The 23,419-nt window shown below is 38.9% G+C and overlaps 1 protein-coding gene across 7 annotated transcripts in view; it reads right to left on the bottom strand.

Annotated features, from left to right (window-relative positions):
- SH3GL2 (SH3 domain containing GRB2 like 2, endophilin A1) overlaps positions 1-23,419 on the bottom strand; it is a 203,441-nt gene that overhangs the window by 44,116 nt on the left and 135,906 nt on the right. For 6 of the 7 annotated variants that reach the window (XR_014821165.1, XR_014821166.1, XR_014821164.1 and 3 more), the window contains exon 2: positions 7,617-7,685. Coding sequence is in view for 2 of the 7 variants with exons in the window: in XM_001925157.7 (XP_001925192.2) it covers positions 7,617-7,685 (69 nt within the window). In the remaining 5 variants the exon portion in view is untranslated. Of the gene's footprint in view, positions 1-7,616; positions 7,686-21,934; positions 22,017-23,419 lie in introns of all 7 variants that reach the window. The other variant, XM_084984515.1, reaches the window with a different exon arrangement.

A 23,419-nucleotide genomic window follows, 5' to 3' on the forward strand; every position in this document is an offset into this window, starting at 1 on the left:
CATTCGATGTCAAATGTATCCAAGTGTCCTGTGTGGGAAGAAAAGTAGTCCCAAAGGTCAAAGTTTCTAAGAGAGAGGGCCAGGGGAACTGTCGAGTGACAACTTAATATTCTACTGTCATCTGATGTTAGGAAGCCAACCAAACTCTACCTTTTCCTCATCTCTGTCCTCAATAATAATCATGACCACCATCATCATAAAGTGGTTTCATTTGTCAGAAATTGTTCCAGGGGCTTTAAACAACTTAATACATTAAATTCTCAGAAACCCTATGAAACAGACACAGGGTTTAAGAAACGTGTCCAATTCTGGCTCTGGCATATGGGTTGTTAATTACAAATCACTACCACATAGGTCTGGAAAGCATAAAAAGGCAACATGGACATTACCCAACCTGAAGAGAAATACCCAGTGAGAGCTGCAAGGCTCTTTATACCATCTCCTGGTGGGGCTGGAGACCTGGCAGAGGCCAACCACACAGGACCAGGAGGAACTCACCTTCTAGCCAGCTTCTGGTTTTGTTTTGAAAGTCCTCAAAGTCTATAGAAACTTCATTCACAAGAACTATTCTACCCTGAGCCTCTGCAAAAAGGAGGCTCTCACACGTTAACTTGTTTGACCACATGCCCTCAGTTACACAGTCTTCTCTATGGAGGTGCCTGTAGTGCGTATCTGGAATGGACCTCTGGAAGGCATGAAAAGTGCTTCTCATTTATTGAACTCCCCTTCCCCTCTGGGCTCTGTCATAGAAACCCAAGTACTCAGGCTCTATAAAGAGCAGCTACTAGCTTGACTAAAAGCCAGTGGTCTCAGAGGAGGCACACAGATACTGGAGGCAATAACATTAAAGAGTTTTCTTTGATTCCTAAAACAGGATTCAATCTTAGAAGGAGAGCAGGAATAAAAACCACCTCACTGTCCCCTATGGTTTGACCAAAGTCTCCCAGGAAAGAGCCCAAACAACCCCAGCTGCTGTGCCCACTAAGGCCGAGTCCTCCAATACTTTTATTTGATACCTAATCAAGATATCATTCTAGAGAAATTTCTAGCTAAACTCTTTTGATCATAGAATAAACTAACCTTCACTTGAAATCCACCTAAGAAAACAACTTTATCCAATACAATTATTGTGTAACACATCATGAGGACATACACCAAATAGAGAAGAGCTACTAGCAAATTCATTTATTAGACTCTTGCTCCTGAGTTTATATTTGACAGAGTCAATGAACATAAGAGAAGGAGACCATTACAGCATCTAGACAAAAGCCTTAATTTTTTAAATATGGAAATCTGGACCTAGGGAAGGGAAATAAATTCCCTAAAGTCACACAACCCGTGTGGCTATTTCGGAAAGAAATATAGTTCTAAAGTGCATGGATAAGAGGGTTTCTAAGAAAGAAATGGAGGAACTGAATTGCCCAATGACCATCACACAGTAGGAGGCTGACCACCTTCCAACTTCTCTCCATCTCTGTCCTCACTCTTTCTGCCAAATGAATTTATACTGTGCCTGCCATGGACAGGATGAGACCATTACTTTGTGAGAACCCTGAACACGTCTTGTTAGGCACTTGATAGGAAAGCTATTTATACATAGAACGTCACACAGTCTCTTATTAAAAGGCCTGGTATAATGATCATAAAGAAGATTTCCACTTAAATCATTTATTATAACTGGCACGAACTTTTATTCCCATGTGAGAATGGCACAGTTGACCTCTGAACTTATGGCATGTAGCTCATGATTTTCTCAACGTCCAAATTTTCCTATTGCTTGAAAGTAAATTTTGATGTGTCCTAAATGAAAACTTCCATTCTTGTGACCTCCTGAGCCTCCATTTCTTTAATGAACCTTGTCTGGATGGGGGCAATTTTACAGGAAGTGAAATTATACAAATACAGACATGTTTTCCGGAAATAAAAACTTCTCTGTGCGAAGTATTTTTTTCTGAAAATAAAAGCATAGTCACATATTCCTCTGGTCTTTTCACTTCAATTTTCTCAATATCAAGATGTTAGCAACTCTCAATACAAAAAGAGAGTGTCTTCCTCCACTATCCAATCTTGTATTTATAACTGTGGATAGGGAGAGAAACAGCTCTCTCAACCCTCCTCACTCACTACAATATTTTTCTTTTCCAACCTAATACAAGGGTTGGCAAACTATGGCCGGTGGGCCAATCTGAGCCACTTACCTGCTGTTAGATTTTTAAATGGTTGAAAAATTCAAAAGAAGACTATTTTGTTGTACATAATAACTATATGAAATTCAAATGTCAGTGCCCTTGGGTAAGTTTTATTGGAACACAGTCACACTCCTTCATTTAAGCACCATCATGGTTATTTCTGCTCTTCAACAGCAGAGGTGAGGAGCTACTTCAAAGACCACAGACACCACAGGCTCACAAAGGCTGATATAGTTACCAGAAAAAGTCTGCTGCTCCCTGCACCCAGCTTTTATTAACCAGAGGCATGCCACGCTGAATCTATGGAAGCTGATCATTTCACCAGCTTGTTCTGTCTTTAGAGACAAGATACAGGAGAAATGAAAGGCGATATACTGACTAGAATGGGGCTATTGTTTTGAGACATCTGACTATTACCTTCCCCATGGGAGACAGTGTTTCCTAAAAACAGGTGGCAGCACAAGTAAACAATACAGCATTCCTTACAGACTAACAAAGGGACTGAGAGATATGACTTCATACCATCAGACACCGCATTATACCAGATGCTGTCACAGGGACACAGTACCAGAGTTTAAGGAAAAACAGACACCTTAAAATGGAGCACAGACAGTTTGTGGGCTGAGTGATTAATACTAAATAGAAGAATGAAGCACCCACTTAAACATGGGGTAACTTTCATGGGGCCAGCAAAAGGAAAGTTAAAATGTCATACAAAACACTAAAATCTTTCAAATTCTTGGTTTTTCTATCACTGAAGTTAAGAAAACATACCTATTAAGGATAAGAATGCATGGTCATGGACTTCCCATTGTGGCTCATTGGATTAAGAACCTGACTAGTATCCACCAGGATGCAGGTTCAATTTCTGGCCTCGCTCAGTGGGTTGAGGACTGGCATTGCCCAAGCTATGGTGTAGGTCACAGATGCAGCTTAGATCTGGTATTGCTGTGGCTGTTTCATAAGCCAGCAGCTGCAGCTCCAATTCAACCCCTAGCCTGGGAACTTCCACATGCCCAGGTATGGCCCTAAAAAGAAAAAAAAAAGTAGTTATATTTATCCTAAAAAATGAACTTCCATGTGCCCTGGGTACAGCTGTAAAAAGAGAAAGAAAAAAAAAAGAGAATGTAAGCTCATCCACTTAAAGTCATGAGAACACCTAACTAAACAAGTCATGAAGATGATGAAACCAGCATCCTTGGGAAAGTCTGTCTGGTAGTAAGACTTGTGCTGGCCCAATAAGGAGATGTTTTAATAGCTCCCCACTGAGTCAGAAGAATGAATGTTGCCTATTCCCAAACTTCTTTGCTTTACAGCACCTACCTCAAGTATTTGGAAAGCCTGACTAATAACCAGAGTGTTGAAAACAAATATAAACACCTCAGGCTGAGATTGCTCCAAGGTAATGTTTTTGCTAATCTTCTTGTACATTGCTTTTAATGAATATTAGCTTAGAAATACACTAATAAGTAAGAAAAAGTGTGCCTTCACTAAATCTCAGGATAAGCAGGACGATGTCTTTAAAGGTCGTCTTCATTGGGGCTCTCACCCATTCTACAATTCTACAGCAGCTAGTGAGTATCTCTGTTTAGTAATCCCCATCTTCTCTTTTACCACCACACCCACGAAGAAGCCATTCATGTGTAGACCTAGGGCAGGTGCCCACAGGTGCACTCAGGGTGTGTGTGACTCTGAGCATGCTGGCTGGCACTTGACTACTCCCTCTGCCATTTGAGATAGACCACTTGAATCTAATAAGACTGACGTTATTTAATTTTAGTATATGTGCTGCCGAAGCGAGCACGACTGACGTTATTTAAAATGGCACTATTCGTAACAAACTACTTACCACACAACTCAAAGGAGATGACAACTAACGAATGTGCTTCACCCAGAATGTGGGAACCATGGGTTTAGCCTCTGTTTAAACATGGGCAGGGATGGGGAAGTCACTAATTCCCAAGGCTCTTTTTTATTTAAAAAGTTCTGACAGCAAAAATTCTTTCTTATATTGAACCTGAATCTATTTCCCCAGAGCTTCTACTCCTTAATTCTAGTCTACCACTGGCATTAAATAGGAGGATCTAGCCTCTCTCCACCCAATGAGTATATGGAGATAATGACCATGGACATTCTCTTATAGAGCATCCCCCACAGCTGGCTCTACAAAAAATCCACTCTTTCTCACTCTCATGCAGAACAGCATTCTTCCCACTCTCAACATATGCTTGTCTTGAATCTTGAGGCTGCCTCTGCTGAAAAATTTCCACTTTCATTAAAGCGGTCTACAGCCATGTTTTCAACCAGAAGACTCCTCGTTTTAACAGCAGAGATTTCCCATGATACTTTTAAAACTGCAAGAAGAGACACTCTACCCCTTGGTGTGGATTACTCATGAACACAGAAACTGGAGAAAGTTTCAGGCTATAGCTCAGCTGCCCCCTACTCTAGGAAGCATCCACCGATCTACCTAGCCTGAGTTAGGTCCTCCATGAAAATCCTTCCCAAGACACCAAGCACCATGTCCTACGAGACACTGAATTATGTACCAATTCCTCCCTTCAAAAATGGAAGCTCTTTGTATTCCTGGTGCTCAGCATGATGCCTGCCACACAAAGGGATTTACAGATATTCCTTGTGAACTAATGAACATAACTACATGTGCACGTGTGTGCGCACACACACACACAATCACAGTGGCAAATGATGGAAATTTGTGAATAAACCAAAAGTCCCTCAAATTCTGGAACTTTCTCTTGACCAAAAAAAAAAAAGAAAATCTGCAGCTGTTCAAAGAAAAAATCCACGCAATGTCTGTATTATAGTAAGAAATGTAGTCTCTGTTTGATAAAGCTTGTAAGCAACAGTTACCATTTAAAATCAACACAAAAACAATTCTATGCAAGGCACTTAAGAGGATAGAAATGATTGTGGGCAGGGTTCCTGCAGAGACAACACAGCCGCAGGATTCCACCCAATCAGCTCTGGGAGGGGAAGGCTACAAGGGCTAAGAGACACACAGGGTAATTTTACTGCATCTCAGCAGGAGAGTGGATGGTGTGGCTGACTGGGGAAACAGTCTCTAGGAATACCCACTTCTCTCTCCCAGCAGAGCTGCTAGATGCAAACCTCTAATTTATCTCATTTTATTGCCTAATTGCACCTCTGAGAACAGAGCTGAACAAAGGTCTCTCTACTCTAAATGCCTGATGATCAGAAAACCAACCACGGAAAGGTAATTCCTCTGCAGGCTTGGAAACACTGAGCTGAACTATTTTCGTGAGTAAGAAACATATCAACAGAGAAAAGATTTGAGATTCTAAATTTTTATAAAGCACATGTTTTCTAACTATCACAGAAATCTCTACCTTTACTGAAGAGAGAGCACACAACTTGCCATGGAGCCACAGATAAGACAAAAGATGTGTGGACTAAAATGGAATAAAACAATTTCCACACTGCACTGAAATCTAAATCTCTCGATATACTCAGGTATAAACTCAAATACAAAACCACAGGTGTGAGCTTCAATCAGCAAAATTTTAGTACAGGAGTATCTAGATTTTGGAATAAAAGTTTCAGAAACTCATTATTTTCTAGCAAATAGGGGAAATGAACCTTACCTTCAGACTCAGAGGGATGTCTATGGGTCTTTGCCTGAGTAAAATACTTTTATTTTATTTTCTTTTATTTCAATTGTTTTGCAAGGTTGGCACGGATTCAAAAAGCTTAATTAGCTGTTCAGTTATAAACTCTATTCTGTTCTCCAAATTTCTTATTCTTTTTAGACTCATTTAAGAAACAGAAAGTTGGAGTTCCTTTGTGGCTCAGCAGGTTAAGAATTTGACATAGTATCCCTGAGGATATGGGCTTGATCCCTGGCCTCACTCAGTGGGCTAAGGATCCGGCATTGCCGTGAGCTGTGGTATAGGTCGCAAATGCAGCTCAGATCTGGTGTTGCTGTGTCTGTGGCCTAGCCTGGGGGTCAAATATGCTTCCATGTGCTACAGGTGTGGCCTTAAAAAGAAAAAAAAAAAAAAAAAAAAAAAAAGAAACAGAAATTCAGTCTCTGCTTAGGCTGTGAGCTACCTAGCTTTATTATCTTGTGTCCTGGCAGAGGCTGAAAGCAGGACTCAATTCTGATTCCTTAGTTCTAAATTCCTAAATATGTGCCTAGTCTGTCATCAACAAACAGGCAGCGGCAGAGTGGCATATTACATATTCCCTCTGGGGCAGTGGTGGGAGGGAGACATCAAAAGATAGAAGAAACAAAGGAAGACTGGGTGTAGACAGAGACTGGGGCCAACTAACAGGCCTATGGGGCTGCTCACAATGAGGGGTGTGGAGCTCCATTACTATGGGGAATAGAGTAGTCAAAGCCCAGGTGTCTGAGGAGATGTGTCAGGGGCTGCAGACTCAGATGCTATAAAAGGACAGGTAGAATACTATTTCCAGAAGAAAGTGAAGATCAGTGGCTAGCAGCTTGCTTGAAGATCAAGTGGTATTTAGAACTTCCCAGAGATGAGAAATAAGGACCAATGGAGACTGCAGTCCAGTGAGGGAAAAGTGGCTGCCGGGCATCCAGAGCTGCAGGCTGGCTTCCCAGACTTCTCACTGGGACTCTGGGCTCTCATATTAAATCTGCTCTCCAGCAGGTACCTAACCTATCAGTAAGATTCACCTCAAGAACTCTGTACAAAGTCTAAGACTTAGTCTCAAAGTGAAAGAACAGCACAAGAGAAAATACAAATATGGCATCTGTCATGAGAAAATGAAAAGGCATATTTCATTCACCACTTCCTCTCTTACTTGTTGCAAACCTGCTATCTTTTAAGGGTGAATGCTAAATGATTTATATTATTTTTAATCCTAAATAAAATTCTCTGAAGAAAGAGTATTCTCCTTTTACATATATGAAACTACAAAGGCTCAGAGCAATATACAGCCTTCTGCAACAAGGAGCAGAAGTGGAGCTGGGCCAAGGTCAGACAGGCTTACAACTGCATTCTCGCCACTACACCTGCTGCCTCTAGCTGGCACAATCCTGTCAGGAAAGTTCTCAAAAGCCAGAAAGTGACTCAAACTTTCCTCAAAACATGTGGAACATCATTCCCTACCTTCTCCTCTTTTCTTCCCACTTCACCCCAATTCAAACATCAGCTCCAAATTGTCTCTATTTGGAAAAGTGATGCTAAAACCTGTTTTGACATTTTACCTTCATGGAGGCTTTGTTCACAGGAGAGTAAGAATAAAGAGATACTGTACAGATTCTGTTTTAAAATATACATGAAAAAGAGAATACTTTTAAGAAAAACATAATGTCTTCTTAGGTGCTGTTGAAGAACAGTTTCCCCTTTCCTTCTCCCTTCTTCATGCAACATGCTAGGCAACTGCAGGTCAAGGGAATTCCAAGTGATAAAGACTCACCCTCTCCATCTCTCTGAAGTCATCATCTAGCTTGGTTCCTTCAGCTCCTCCAACCTTCTCACTCACTTTCTGCAGAGAATAGCCAAAAAAAGGGAATTATTATACATTTTCTTCTAAAAATGTGTTACAGGTTTTAAGCATTTTGACAAAACATCATCTCATACAATCTCACAGCTATTCTCTGGCATAGGTGGGCTGTCTCATTTTCCTAAGAGGAGGCTATGGCTTAGAGGGTAACAACAACTTACTGAAAACCATGCACCTGGAAGGGAACAAACCAAGAACTGAAACTTCTATATTCTCATTTCAACCCTAGGGCTCTTTTTTCTATTACATAAATTATCATAAAGCTATCATATCACTAATGTTTCCCTTTTGAAAGTTCGGAGGGACAAGAGCATCATACAATAATCACTTCCCTCTGATAATGGATCTAAAATGCTACCTAAGTAGAAAAGTGCTACATCTTCAATCTGTTCCTCAATGGGCTATTGAACAGATAATCACAAGCATCTATCAAACTGGTATGAAAAAAATCAACCCAACTGAGCTTCAGATAAAAAGATTAAAACAGTAGTCTTCTAAAGCTCCCTGTAGCTGCCTACATCCTTATATACATAAGATAAACTATGTGGAAAGATATTGAGAGTATTTCTTTGCCATCCAATCAATTCCTGTTATCATACATTTCATATTCATTGATTTACATATGCAAATGTTCAATTTCCACATGTAGAATTCATGTTCATAAAGAAATTATATATCAAATTCTGTTCTGAAATACTCAAGTCTAATAAAATTTATGAAACGATCACAAGAAAAATATTTTGACTTCATCAAAGACAGGAATACTAAATCCTAATGACAGCAGAATTTCATTCCTCTTAAAATAATTGTAAAGGTAGTTACATGCTTTCACTAAGACATGTCAAATAAAGTTATCACACCCAGATATTGAAGTGTAATTTTTCCTTTCCTTTAATAGCCACTGGGTTGAGGGTCTTTATAGAGCTTCCCCACCATGGTCGTACCTGCAGAAACCTCAGTAAGAATCTGGGTCATCCCAGTGAGCTTGTCTCACCTCCTCTAAAAGGGACCCAAGATACATGGATCCACATTCTGGACATGGAAACTCTCATAACCCCTTGTTGGGGGCTGAGATATATTCCTTACCCTTTTTCTCTCTTTCACTCCTGCTTTCTTCCATAAGGAAAACCTTTAAAAGAGATCACTGTTGGGAAAGCCAAATGTCTGAGTTCTATCACCACTTTGGCTTAGATGTCAATCATTTCACCCCATCAGCAGTAACAGAAGGAATACGCTGTGATGGAAGGGCATGGCATGGACTGATTTCTCTGCTCTTTGCTAGCACACAGAATTGTTATTCAAATTAAATGGCATAATGAATATAAGAACCCATGTCTGAACCTATGAGACATGCAATATATCTTAATTCCCTCTCTTACCAATAAATTGTATATCTGCTTAAGTACCCTGGTCTTTTCCATCAATTTCTTTAATTGTTGTTTTACACTTGAGAAGAATCTAGCAATTTTCATTAACATAATATAATATTAGGTAGAAAAAGTTCAATGATTAAAAATGAAACATTAATAAAAACAGTATTCACATCTTTAATTTGTACAAACGATGCATACTTTCACTTGCAATTTATCATCTAGTATGTGTACAAGAACATGGAGCATATTATTCTTTTGCTGAATGATAAAACTGAGAGTCAGAGAAATTAAACTGTCTGTCCATGGTAGGAATCTTTAGTTAGGAAGCGGAAGAACCAGGACCTGTAAGGCAATTTTCCCAAGCTGAACCCTAGGTAGCTTTGTGTTTGCACCACAGCACTGAAGAGCTGTCCGTGGTGCTGGCTGTTACTGTCAGAAGTTCCTTTATATTCAAATTGTAAGATAGCCAGAGTTCGATTCACTGGTTTAATTCCCGGTGGTCCTTGACATCAGCCCTCTCTCTCACTTAAGCCATATGCTGAGTGATGCTGGCTCCAATTACTGCAACAGTCTGCACAGATCTAGGCTTTGTCTAGCATCACAATCACCTAACCTAAAGCCTGTCTCAGCTGTGATCTGGCCCAGCAATCAGCTTCTTTTTTCCGCTTTCTTAAAGATGTTTACCAAGCCAGAAATGGGGGTCTGAAGGCCCTAGAATTCAGTTTGGAACCTCCAAGTGGGATTCCAAGTACCAGTAATTTAACCTACATGTTCAGGTTTGAGTTACAGAAAATCAGGCATGGAAGGGAACATAAAGGTAAGTAATATCAACTTTTCCCTAGCATCAAACAACTTTTTACTATAATTTTTACACTGATTCCCTCCCTTTCACTTTGCTAAGTGATGGCAGTTACAGCATATTTAAGCCCTTCTTGTTCTTCTTGAAGTATGTGGGGTTTTTTGTACAATTTGGGCAGGAAAACTAATTTTGTTGAACTCACACACAATAAAAACATAGGCTACAGAATGTCTTTGATGTCAGGGAGCTCACTATATGCCAAAGACCAATTTTGGTCAAAGACAATCTACATATACCCTTTCCATGACCCATAAATGAGATATTTAATTTTCATTTGCAAAAGTGTCACAAAAATCAAATAGCTGAGAAATGTCTCTATTTACAATAACAGAGAATCCTGGTAACCTTGGGTTATTTACATTTTGACCATCTCTAAGGAATAAAATATGACCTTCACCAGGGTTTATATTATATTTTCAATCTCATATTGCTCAACTAAGTAATTTTAATTCCCCTGCCTTTTGCATCCATCGACAAGCTAGTACCACAGTTGCTGGCTCACTGTATCAAATGGGATACCAAATAGGATCACAGCGGCCATTAGTAATTTAGAACTAGTCCTGGTAGCTCACATAGAGACCAAGTCATAATTCCATTGGCTTTAACTATTTGGCTTAAGTACTTGAGGTGGGGAGGGGAGGAAGAGGGAGAGAGAGGGGAAGGCAGGGAGAAAGAGAAAACATGAATCTTTCTATTCTCCACAAAAGCTGACATGTGAGCTGCTCTGAGAGAAACAGTTCATCAAATACACTGAATGAGGCTAATAGTTAGATACTGGTCATGGTCTGATTATTTGGTTGATATAAAATTTTCTTATCTAATTAGATTCATCAGAAAAAAAAAGAATATTTATTTATTTATTTTATTTATTATTTATTTATTTATTTATTTATTTATTTTGCTATTTCTTGGGCCGCTCCCGCGGCATATGGAGGTTCCCAGGCTAGGGGTTGAATTGGAGCTGTAGCCACCGGCCTATGCCAGAGCCACAGCAACTCGGGATCCGAGCCGCGTCTGCAATCTACACCACAGCTCACAGCAACGCCAGATCCTTAACCCACTGAGCAAGGCCAGGGACCGAACCCGCAACCTCATGTTTCCTAGTCGGATTCGTTAACCACTGCGCAACGACGGGAACTCCGAAAAAAAGAATATTTAAAATGATGTCCACATTTTAAATACTAGGCTATTTTTTTCAAGTCACAAAGGATCTATCAAGGCAGTGAATTAAACAATGTGCTAAATAACAACCTTCTCTTTCCTTAGGAATTTGGCAAACATTTTCTCCTTCCGTTCTTTAAATAACATTACTAAAACTGCTATTGTTTTTGTGTATGCGTCGAGCTGAGGAGGACAGGCTTTCTGAGATCATCTGGCCAACAAGAAGATTTATCTTCCTTAACTAGTACCATTTATTTAAGAATAGTTTTGCCCTACTATTTTACAGTGAGGTGGTTCCTAAAACCAAGATTTCATAGTATGACTGTTTTCTGATGTTGTTTACTGTACTTTAGTTAATATGCCTGCTTTCTGAGAAATTTATTTAAATAAACATCAGCAAAAGTTAAAACAGTATAAATGAGTCAATATGTCTGCCTGTTCCATCTAAAAACAATCCCTCTGTTCAAAATCCCCGATTGTACCCATGAAGCACAACACTGACAGCAAATGCTTCTAATTTTACTTTCTATTACACTCTCCACATAGTCTTGTCTAACTTAACCCAGAAATCTCACCTTCCTCTATCTTATTCTTTATTGTATTCCTCACAACAAGAACTCAGTGAAGATTTGTGCACTGAAGTACAATATAATTTTGTAAATATTAATGTTAAGACGGCTGAACAGAGACATTAAGTAATGCAAACAAGGCTGGTTACCTCACTCAGGGATGGTTTTTCAAAAGGCACAACTTTAAAAAAGAAAAGAATATAATCAAGTCATATTTTAAATTAAAATCCTTAATTCTTAGTCTGCAGTAGTGTGTCTCATGATGGACTTTTTTTATATGCCAAATAAGAAAAATGTCAAGGGAACAAGCAGCAGGAGATGGCTTAAATAAATGACCACTGTTCCCAGCCCAAAGGATGCGGCACATTTTCCAACAATGACTCATCCTCCCCCGCATTAACTGTCACCTCTAGGCAAAAGACATTCCATCCTCTAGCTGCAGCTCTGATTTTTCCCTGCGCTGCATTTCAATCAAACACTAAAGATCCAACTACTGTATCTACAAATGCCTTTTCTAAAGGTGTCCTTGAAAATCATCAGACTTGCAAAGTTATTTCCCACCTAATGTCCTCATTTTTGTTCAGCTTTGTCTCATCATTCATTATACAAAGCTAGGTTTCCTTGCCATCCTCCAAATACGCTGTGTTAATTCCTTCTGCCTTATACCTGGACCCACTTCTCTCTTCTCATTTTCAAATCCTACCAATTATCCAAGATGCCCACCCAGATTTCACCTTCTCTATCTTCATCCTGATTGCCCACTCTAGCTGGAAGTTACTAGATCTCCTTTGCATTCATAATGAAACACATTCTCTGCTGGACTCCTTGGAACTAGACAGTTGATAAGGCAAATTGCTGAGAACTTTCACTCATCTGAATTGTAAGATGCAAAAGATGGGAATCACATTACATATTTCTTTGCTTGAAAACCTCTGAGAGTGCAGTACCTAACATAGTGCTTGCAGAGCAGACAACTGTCAATTGAAAAAAAAGTACTTCAATGAATTATTCTAAGACCAAAATAAAGGAGGACCCTTAACTGGTTCTGTATCTCCTCTCTAAACATCTTATATCCCCTGTAAAGTATCCTATCTTTTTTTCTGTCAACAGGCATAAATAAATAAATAAATAAATAAATAAATAAAAATACTGTGTTCCCAATATTTGTAGAAATATATCACATATGCTATTAAATGAAAGCATCCCATATTCTGTCTCTTTAAGAAAGTTGTTTAATTATTATTCATTAGTAAGGCACTAAAGGGTAAAATGATAATACTGGATGGCATACTCAATATCTAGAAGGAAATAGAAAGGTCAAAATTACAGCAGTATTTTCTTGGTATCTGGCTGAATACAAATAGATCTTGTTTTTCCAGATGGTGGTATTCCCATGTATGAAAGACAGGGTGGATTCACTTTATGGGATATAGGTTTCACACTAGATTTTCTCAGCTGTCATTAAATTGGAATGCTTAAATGCCAAGATGTTTTGAAAGTGAATTTCAAAAAAAAATTATATTTATTTTCCCACCCAGAAACTTCATATTTTTTTTAGAAAATGAGTAAAGGCATTTTTAATCTGTCTAAATTGAGTTAATTGAGCTAACTACACTAACTCTATTTCTCACTATCAAGTAGAACTTATATAGTGAAGAAAAATTAAAGGTTCCTCTTACATAATACAAAAACTACTGATTCCTACCCACCTACCTACCCCTGGCACACACACACACAAGAATTCACCAGGATGAAGACTGATTTTCTTTGAATATCTGAAGCCAAACCTTTAAAATGAGTTTAGGTGAGTGAAGCCCTTCTCCCAGCTTTCAGTCCCTCTTATTCCTTGTCAAATGCTATAGAGAAAATGCTAATGTTGTTCTAAGTTTCCAAGCATGATGTTCTAAGTTTCCAAGCTTAGTGTGGTTTTCTGGGGTTAAAAGTAATAATTTTCTAAGCCCCATTTGCCATAGTGAGAACTTCCCATGGACTATGTGGCTCATGACTCACATACACCCCCCGAGGGGAGGTGGGAGGATTTATTACAGAGGGATCATGCACAGGTTCAGTCCCTCCCTGGAAAGATCATTTATACCATCAACTATAGAAAAAAATTCTGGAGTTCCCATCGTGGCTCAGCGGTTGACGAATCCGACTAGGAATGATGGGGTTGTGGGTTTGGTCCCTGCCCTTGCTCAGTGGGTTGGGGATCTGGCGTTGCCGTGAGCTGTGTCTGGTGTAGGTCACAGACGCAGGTCGGATCCCACGGTGCTGTGGCTCTGGCGTAGGCTGGTGGCTACAGCTCCGATTCAACCCCTAGCCTGGGAACCTCCATGTGCCACGGGAGCAGCCCAAGAAAACGGCAAAAAGACCAAAAAATAAAAAATAAAAAAAATTTAAGTATGTAAAATACGTAAAATAAAACTCAACAAGCACTTATCTATTTTTCCACTCCCACAAATAATCCAGTGCCCCATCACTAGTAAGAGGTTATTTAGTGGAGGGTTAACAACAGGGGATAATATTTCCATAAAGTTTCCCATCTCTGACAAGAGGAAAAAAATGTATACACTTTCAGAGTCCACTGCAATAGGCCACCAAAATGTAACAAAATATAAAAAGACAGTGTCTGCTAAAAATAGACTCAGACTTGGGGCTAGAAATATGTCATGTAGTATTTTTTTACATTCTATTTAAAGTTCAGTCATAAAATTCCTTGAGAAAAAACCAGAACTCAAAAAGAGAAAAAAAAAGGGGGGGGAGGGTTCATTTGGGATTTCAGTCCTGGTTAAAGAATGGCTTAGAATCTAATGCCTGATGACTCAGCTAACGAGGCAAGAGAAAGAAGCCCTAGGCTTTCACTCAAGACAAAATGCTGGGAAGCCCTTTTCTCTTTTGTAAACTGAAATCACAAATTTATCTGGGCCTCTGTTTCCTCATCCACAAAATGGGGCACAGGGAGGGTATATAACCAGGGGAACTCTTGAATTTATTTTTTTAATATTTTATTTTTTATGAAAGTATAGTTGATTTACAGTATTGTGTCAATTTCTGCTGTACAGCAAAGTGACCCAATATTATTATATTATATTATATTATATTATATTATATATTATATTATATATATCATTATTTTTCTCATACTATCTTCCATCATGTTCTATCCCAAGAGATTGGATATAGTTTCCTATGCTATACAGTAGGACCTCATTGCTTATCCATTGTAGATGTAATAGTTTGCATCTACCAACCCCAAACTCCCGGTCTATCCCATTTCCTCCCAGCCCCTTGGCAACGACAAGTCTGCTCTCTATGTCTAAGAGTCTGTTTCTGTTTTGTAGAGAGGTTCATTTGAGCCACATTTTGGGTTCCATATATAAGTGATATAATACCATATTTGCCTTTCTCTTTCAGACTTACTTCACTTAGTATGTGACTCTCTAATTGCATCTCTAACTGCAAATGCAACATTATTTCATTCTTTTTATGGCTGAGGAGTATTCCACTCCATGTATGCACCACATCTTAATCCATTCATCTGTTGATGGACATTTAGGTTGTTTCCATGTCTTGGAATTTTTGAATAGTGCTGCAATGAACATCAGGGTGCATGTATTTTCTGAATTACAGTTTTGTCTATTTGATGTCTGTTTTTATTATAGGTAATTTGATGAGTCAATTCAGCTAGGGTGTAGTAACCAGTTATTCAATCAAACACTAATCTCAGTGTTGCTACGAAGATATTCATTTTGTAGATGTAGTTAATTCAACTATCAGTTGAGTTTAAGCAAAGGAGATTATCCTTGAAAATGTCGTGAGTTTTATCCAATCGACTTAAAAGGTGCTAAGAACAACACTGAGATTCCTTTGAGGAAGGAAAAATTCTGCCTCCATATCCTACTGGTTTTGTTTCTCTGAAGAACCCTAACTGATGCAATTTCTGTCTGCTGGAGTGCTATTTATAGTTTACCGATAAGATAACAATAAGGAAAGGAAGGAAGAGAGAAAATACCATGCAAAATGTTTGAAGAGAAAATGCTATGAAAGCTTTGCACCCCCATATTCTCAGATTAGGGTTGTTCTGATGCTAATCCCCTTTTAAAATAAAATTTTTAAAAAATGACAACAAATAATCTTTAGCAGGAGATGCCCAAGAAAAGTAGTTAACTGACAGTTGCTGGGTCCCAGCTGTGGGGCAGGCAGCTCAGAATATGCTCCATTTCTATCACTAGTGCTTAGACTGCCTTCATCCATCCATTCAAGGTAGACACTTCAGTTTTGCAGAAAGCAAAAAGGGACAAAGTGAAAGTCAAATGGGTATTTGAAGACACTTGAGACTTCCTACAAGTATTTCACACATCAATACAGCTCTCTATATAGCATTTTATGTCATCATGTGTGGCAGCCAAGCTCTATCCTGAGGTAAACGCTCTTCTCTTCCTAAGCCAAAGGAAGCTAGCATTGTGCTCTACACTGCAAAAATAAATCATAAACTTCACCTTAAATAACAATAAGGAGGAGACCTAGAGACAGGCATGACAGTGAATAGACAACCACTTGGCATTCAATGAAAAGGTACCAGACCCATCATCTTACACAGTAAATCTCTGACCCACTGAGAGGAATTAAACTGGGAACAAAGAATAAGAACACAAAACTCAGAACAATGGATTCCTGTATGAGATATCAAGTTTGATAACTCATATCTATAGAAATTCTATCATTTGAACTAAAAATGTTAAAAGCACTTTGGTGACAAGGCAGATACAGATGTAGATTTCATTTACAACCTGGGCAGAATTTCCTGAATGCTAAGCATCCCATCACCGCCTGAGAAGGCTGAGCACTGACAGCTGCATCCCTGTTCCACCCCAAGCTTCAAGGTCAGCTGCCCACACTGCAGCGGGGTCTGGAGACTCACATCTTCCAGGCTCTGGCTGAAGTGAGAGAAGAAGTGAAGAAGGCTCTCCTCCCTCCCAACTATACAAATTCCTGGTTTGCTTTTTACCCACCACTTCTAGTATTAGTGCTGCAGGGCATATGTAACAGGCAAGGCTGCTCTAACAGCTAGAGCACAATACAGCTAGAGTATTCAGTCATGTCACTACATCCTGTACCTCAGGGCTAATCTGGCTCCTTCCTTCCTGATATTCTTTCAAGGTGGGAAAAAAGCTACTTACTTTATTGTCCCTTTTCCTACTGCCTCAGTCAATTTTGTACCAACAGTTACATTTCTCACACACACACACACACAAAATACTTATATAAACACAAATATATATATGGGAAAATATTTGGCATTTCTATAGGGTTAGCATTTCTAAGGTTGTACATCAAGTTGGGGACAGGCTCTAAATACTATCCAGCATTCCAAACTGGCACTAACGGCTTCCTTTCAAGTTTCTGCTCAGTGCCTTTCAAATATGTGGGAGACTTACTCTTGGATGAGTTGACTGCTTAAAGCTCTAATGAAAAAATGCCAAAAAATAAACTATGGGAAGAACGCAGGAAAGACTATTGTCTTCTGAATGTTTCTCAGGCTTATTAATGTGCTGATGGCAGCTAGTGATTAGTAGGTGCTAGACACAGGGACTCTGAGTGGCTGTCCTCTTATTTATTCAATTTAGACATAACAGGAAGAGATGGAGGAATATTTAGAAGTAACAGACTGTTAAGAAGAAGCTAGGCACCTCTTTTCATGACAGAGAAAAGTGAAGCCAAATATATATCAAGTCAGGGACTTGGTGGTAGTTGTTTGAAAGTTACTTTCCTTAAGCTCCAAGGTTTAGAGGAAAGAAAAATGAACTAAAAATTCAACAACTTTAGTGAGATACAATTTACATTTCACAAAGTTCACTCATTTAAAATATACAGTTCATATGGTTTTTTACTTTTCTTTTGTTAATGTGGTGTACGACATTGATTTGCGTATGTTGAGCCATCCTTGTGAACCTGGTATGAATCCCACCTGGTCATGGTGTATGATCTTTTTGATATGTTGTTGGATTCAGTTGGCTAAAATTTTGTTGAGAATTTTTGCATCTGTATTCATCAAAGACATGGGGTGATAGTTTTCTTTTTTGGTGGTATCTTTGTCTGGTTTTGGAATTAGGGAGATGGTGGCATCATAGAATGTCTTTGGGAGTGTTCCTTCTTCAACCTTTTGAAAAAGTTTAAGGAGAATGGGTATAAGTTCCCCTTTGAATGTTTGGTAGAATTTGCCTGTGAAGCCATCTGGTCCTGGACTTTTATTTGTAGGGAGTGTTTTTATGATGTATTCAAATTCATTTCTAGTGATTAGTCTGTTCAGTTGGTCTATTTCTTCCTGATTCAGTTTTGGCAGGCTCTAAGTCTCTAGAAAGTTGTCCATTTCTTCCAGATTGTCAAATTTGTTGGCATCTAATTATTCAGAGTATTCTCTCATTTTTTTTGTATTTCTGCAGTATCCATTGTGATTTCTCCTTTTTCATTTCTAATTTTGTTTATTTGGTACTTTCTCTCCTCTTCTTAGTGAGTCTAGCCAGAGGTTTGCATCATATCAATAGATGCATAAAAAAACATTTGACAAAGTCCAACATCCATTCATGATAAAAACTCTCACAAAAGTGGGTATAGAGGGAACATTCCTTAACATAATCAAAGCCATTTATGACAAAACCACAGCAAATATAATACTCATTGGAGAAAAGCTGAAAGCCTTCCCACTAAAATCTGGAACAAGACAGGGATGCCCACTCTCACCACTGTTATTCAACATAGTATTGGAAGTCCTAGCCACAGCAATCAGATAAACAAAAGAAATAAAAGGCATCCAAAGAGGAAGAGAAAAGATAAAACTGTCACTGTATGCAGATGACATGATAATATACACAGAAAACCATAAGGACGCCGCACAAAAACTACTTGAACTGATCAACAAATTCAGAAAAGTAGCAGGATATAAGATTAACATTCAGAAATCAGTTGCATTTCTCTATACTAACAATGAAATATTAGAAAAGGAATACAGAAATACAATGTCGTTTAAAATTGCACCAGAGAAAATCAAATGTCTGGGAATACTCCTGTCCAAGGAAGTAAAGGACTTATACCCTGAGAAGTATAAAACATTAATCAAAGAAATTAAAGATGTAAAGAAATGGAAAAATATTTCATGCTCCTGGATTGGAAAAATTAATATTGTAAAAATGGCCATACTACCAAAACCAATCTACAGAGTCAGTGCAATCCCTATCAAATTACCCATGACATTTTTCACAGAACTAGAACAAACAATCCAAAAATTTATATGGAACCACGGAAGACCCAGAATTGCCAAAGCAATCCTGAGAAACAAAAACCAAGCAGGAGGCATAACTCTCCCAGACTTTAAGCAATATTACAAAGCCACAGTCATCAAGACAGTGTGGTACTGGTACCAACACACACAGACAGACCAATGGAACAGAACAGAGAACCCAGAAATAAACCCAGACACCTATGATCAATTAACCTTTGACAAAGGAGGCAAGAACATAAAAATAGGAAAAAGAAAATCTATTCACAAGCATTGCTGGGATACCTGGACAGCTGCATGCAAAGCAATGAAACTCTAACACACCCTCACACCATGCACAAAAATAAGCTCAAATGGCTGAAAGACTTAAATATAAGACAAGACACCATCAAATTCCTGGAAGAGAACACAGGCAAAGCATTCTCTGACATCCACCTTACAAATGTTTTCTTAGGTCAGTCTCCCAAAGCAACAGAAAGAAAAGCAAAAATACACCAAGGGGACCTAATCAAACTGACAAGTTTTGCACAGCAAAGGAAACCAAAAAGAAAACAAACAAACAAAAAAGAAAACTTACAGAATGGGAGAAAATAGATGCAAATGATACAATGGACAAGGGCTTAATCTCTAGAATATATAAGCAACTTATACAACTCAACAGCAAAAAAGCCAATACTCCAATGGAAAAATGGGCAAAGGACCTGAATAGACATTTTTCCAAGGAAGATGTACAGATGGCCAACAAGCTCATGAAAAAATGCTCAACATCACTGATTATTAGAGAACTGCAAATCAAAACTACCATGAGATACCACCTCACACCAGTCAGAATGGCCATCATTAATAAGTCCACAAATAACAAGTGCTGGAGGGGGTGTGGAGAAAAGGGAACCCTCCTGCAATGTTGGTGGGAATGCAAGCTGGTACAGCTGCTATGGAGAAGAGTATGTAGGTACCTTAGAAATCTATTCATAGAACTACCATATGATCCAGCAATCCCACTCTTGGGCATATATCCAGACAAAACTTTCCTTAAAAAGACACGTGCACCCGCATGTTCATTGCAGCACTATTCACAATAGCCAAGACATGGGAACAACCCAAATGTCCATCGACAGTCAATTAGATTAGGAAGACATGGTATATATACACAATAGAATACTACTCAGCCATAAAAAAGAATGAAATAATGCCATTTGCAGCAACATGTATGGAACTAGAGACTCTCACTGTGAGTGAAGTAAGTCAGAAAGAGAAAGACAAATACCATATGATATCACTCATATCTGGTATATAATATACAGCACAAACCTTTCCACAAAAAAGAAAATCACGGACTTGGAGAATAGACTTGTGTTTGCCCCGGGGGGAGGGGGAGGGAGTGGGAGGGATTGGGAGCTTGGGGTCAACGGAAGCAAACTATTGCTCTTGGAACGGATTTACAATGAGATTCTGCTGTGAAGCACTGAGAACTACATCTAGATACTTATAACACAGCTCGACAATGGGAGCAAAGATTATGTATACATGCATGTGTAACTGGGTCCCCATGCTGTACAGTGGGGGAAAAAAAAGGTGTTGGGGGAGATAACAATAAAAAATAAAAATAATAAAAATAAATTAAAAAGTAAAAATTAAATAAGTAAAATATACAATTCAGTGACTTTTAGTATATTTGCAGGGTTGTGTGATCATCACAATAATCAAATTTTTAACAATTTTATCACACCGAAAAAGAAACCTTGCACCAATCAGCAGTCACTCCTCAGCCCCTTCCCCCAACTCAGGCCAATGTCCCACCCCCTTGTAGCCACTAATGTACTTTCTCCCTCTATGGATTTACCTATTTTGGACATTTCATGTAAATGGAATCATAGAATTTTGTGGTCTTTCGTTTCTGGCTTCTTTTAGTTAGCATAATATTTCCCAGGTTCATCCATGTTGTGGTATGTGCCTCTTTCCTTTTATGGCTGAATAATTGTTCATTGCATGACCCTACCACACTTTGTTTACCCATCCATAAGCTGATGGACATTTTGCGTTATTTTCTAGGTTGATAATCCTGGGTAAATCATTTTACCTCTCAAGTTTTCTGACATGTGGATAATTCAAAGCCACCTCACAGGGCAGTTGTGAGGATTAGATAAGGTAACCGAGCACGTGCTTTGTCAACTGCAAAGCAATTCATCAGTGCAAAGGACTAGGGCCATTACTCTATAAGCACCACCACATGACCCTGTTACCCAAGAGTAATATGGGGACATCATGGACATGGCAACTGTAAGATGGAGGCTTCCAAAATACTTCGATCCAGGACTAACTTACGGTAGAAGGAAGATACAAACACTTACCAAATACAGGCCAAATAAAAGTGTGAGGGTCCTTAATATATATATGACATCATTCCACATGAGGACCTTTAAAAGGCAAAATGTGCCTGTAAGCACTCATTACTAGGTAATTTCTGAATGCAATGCCATACTGAGAATGCATTTTTCAAAATGATCTCTTTAAGTTTTCTTATCAAATCAGCTCATGGAGATTTGTGGTATAATGGTTCAGGGAGTTATTAGCCAGTTGAGGTTAAACAGGAGAATGTGAGAGGAAAGTGAATGGTTTCATGACCCTATGAACTACAGTTTTTTGTTTGGGGATCTTCTGGCAAAATGAAGGATTCCAGCTCCAATTTAGGATGAGGGTTGTAGATAAGAGGCAGTCAGGTCACCCATCAGAAGAGAAGCACTGCAGGAGTAAACTTGTGTTTGGATGGGAATACACCATCCCATAGGTACCTGTGTGTGCTAGAGGGAAGGCTGAAGAGTGGGATGGGATCCACTGAGGATGTGGGGCTAGATGAACAGATGTGTTATGGTCAGACAGCCAGGTCATACAAGAGAAAGGACTGAAACCCCAGGTCCCCTGAATCCCACACTCAATTAAAATCCTGTTTTCCAAGAGAGGGTCTACTTGGGTTAGCTATAATCAATACATACCCATCTGAAGCACCAGTGGATATTTTAAAGTGTGAAAAATTCTTTAAAAAATTTAACTTGCTTTTCACAACTGTTTCCATTGCTAAAAAAAAAAAAAAAAATCATTGATAAACATTTTCTTGGTAACTAACAAGAATTACTTTCAATTAGGTTTTACTGTCTTTTGCTAATAAATCTATAACTTCCTTCCTTGGCCTATATGCCTGCTAAATCAAATCATCACCAGGTTAATTGTACCGTCCCCTGTAAAGATGTCCAAATTCCTCTGTGCTTGCACAGCCCCTGCTGAAACTGAGCAAGATCCTGCAGGCCCATCCCAGGGACAGACTCAAGCTTGTGTCCTCTACCTGATTCTTGTTTGTAGAAACCTTTTGCCTCCTGGGCCTTCCCCAAGTTCCAAAGAACAAATTTAATCAGAAAAATGAGAAAATGCAGATACAAAATAGTCAATCAAGACAAAATAATATTAAGTTATAGAGCTCCCTGGTGGCATAGCAGGTTAAGGATTTGGTATTGTTACTTCTGTGGCCTGGGAACTTCCACATGATCTGGGCATGGCTAATAATAATAATAATAATAATAATAATAATAATAAATAATCGGTTAGCCATAAAACAAAGTCAAGAACTCTTAGTCCTTCCTCAAATACCCTGAGCTATAATCTTGGATTATTTTGCAGAAACTAAAACCTCTACCTGGTGGAAGAAGTTAACTACATGATGTCCATAATTATCATAGCCCCCAGACTGGCTGGAGCCTTAGGACTGATAATGCTCACCCCTGTGACCCCACATGGTTACCCACCCTCTGATCAGAGAACTGTACACAAGCTAATCATATAACCTAGGCCCTCTCCCTCACTTTGTCTTTAAAAACCCTTCTCTAAGAACATTCTTTTAAGTATGAGCTACCCATTCTCCTTGCTTGGCCCTGCAAGAAACGCTGTACTTCCTTCACCACAACCTGGTAATAAATTGTCTTTGCCGCACATCTGGCAAACAGACCCAAGTTTGGTTTAGTAACACTGGGTCTAACTCTATTCAGCACCTGTTAGCTTGTATTTTGTACTAACATCATCTACTTGAATGCCTCTTCAAAATTTTAGAGTTCCTAGAAGGGCACAGATCTTGGTCTTGTTCATCTCTGTTCCCCTGTGCCCAGCACTGTCCTGGCATGTGGTTTGCCTGTAACATATGAGCTAATAAGAAGGCAGTGGAACAGTACACCAACCTATGCATTAATTTGGTCTGCTTATTTTATTCCTATTTCAATTCTATTTGATGTCATTCCCCTGAACAATCACTGGATTTATCTGTTCTTCTTTCCTTCAAAATACTCCTCTAGTGGTATTTTGAAATCTGAAGGTTAGAAAGTGGATAAAGGCACAGCACCTCTGGATACATTCTTGACCAGCAGTACCTTAAACAGCATCATCATTATTATTATTGCTATAATATGGCAGCATGATTGTTGATATCAATATGG

Source organism: Sus scrofa, chromosome 1, assembly GCF_054392235.1.
Source record: "Sus scrofa isolate SSC_HxYL_T2T_F1_AM1 chromosome 1, Sscrofa_HxYL_maternal_Yorkshire_Landrace_v2.0, whole genome shotgun sequence".
Lineage (NCBI taxonomy): Eukaryota > Metazoa > Chordata > Mammalia > Artiodactyla > Suidae > Sus > Sus scrofa.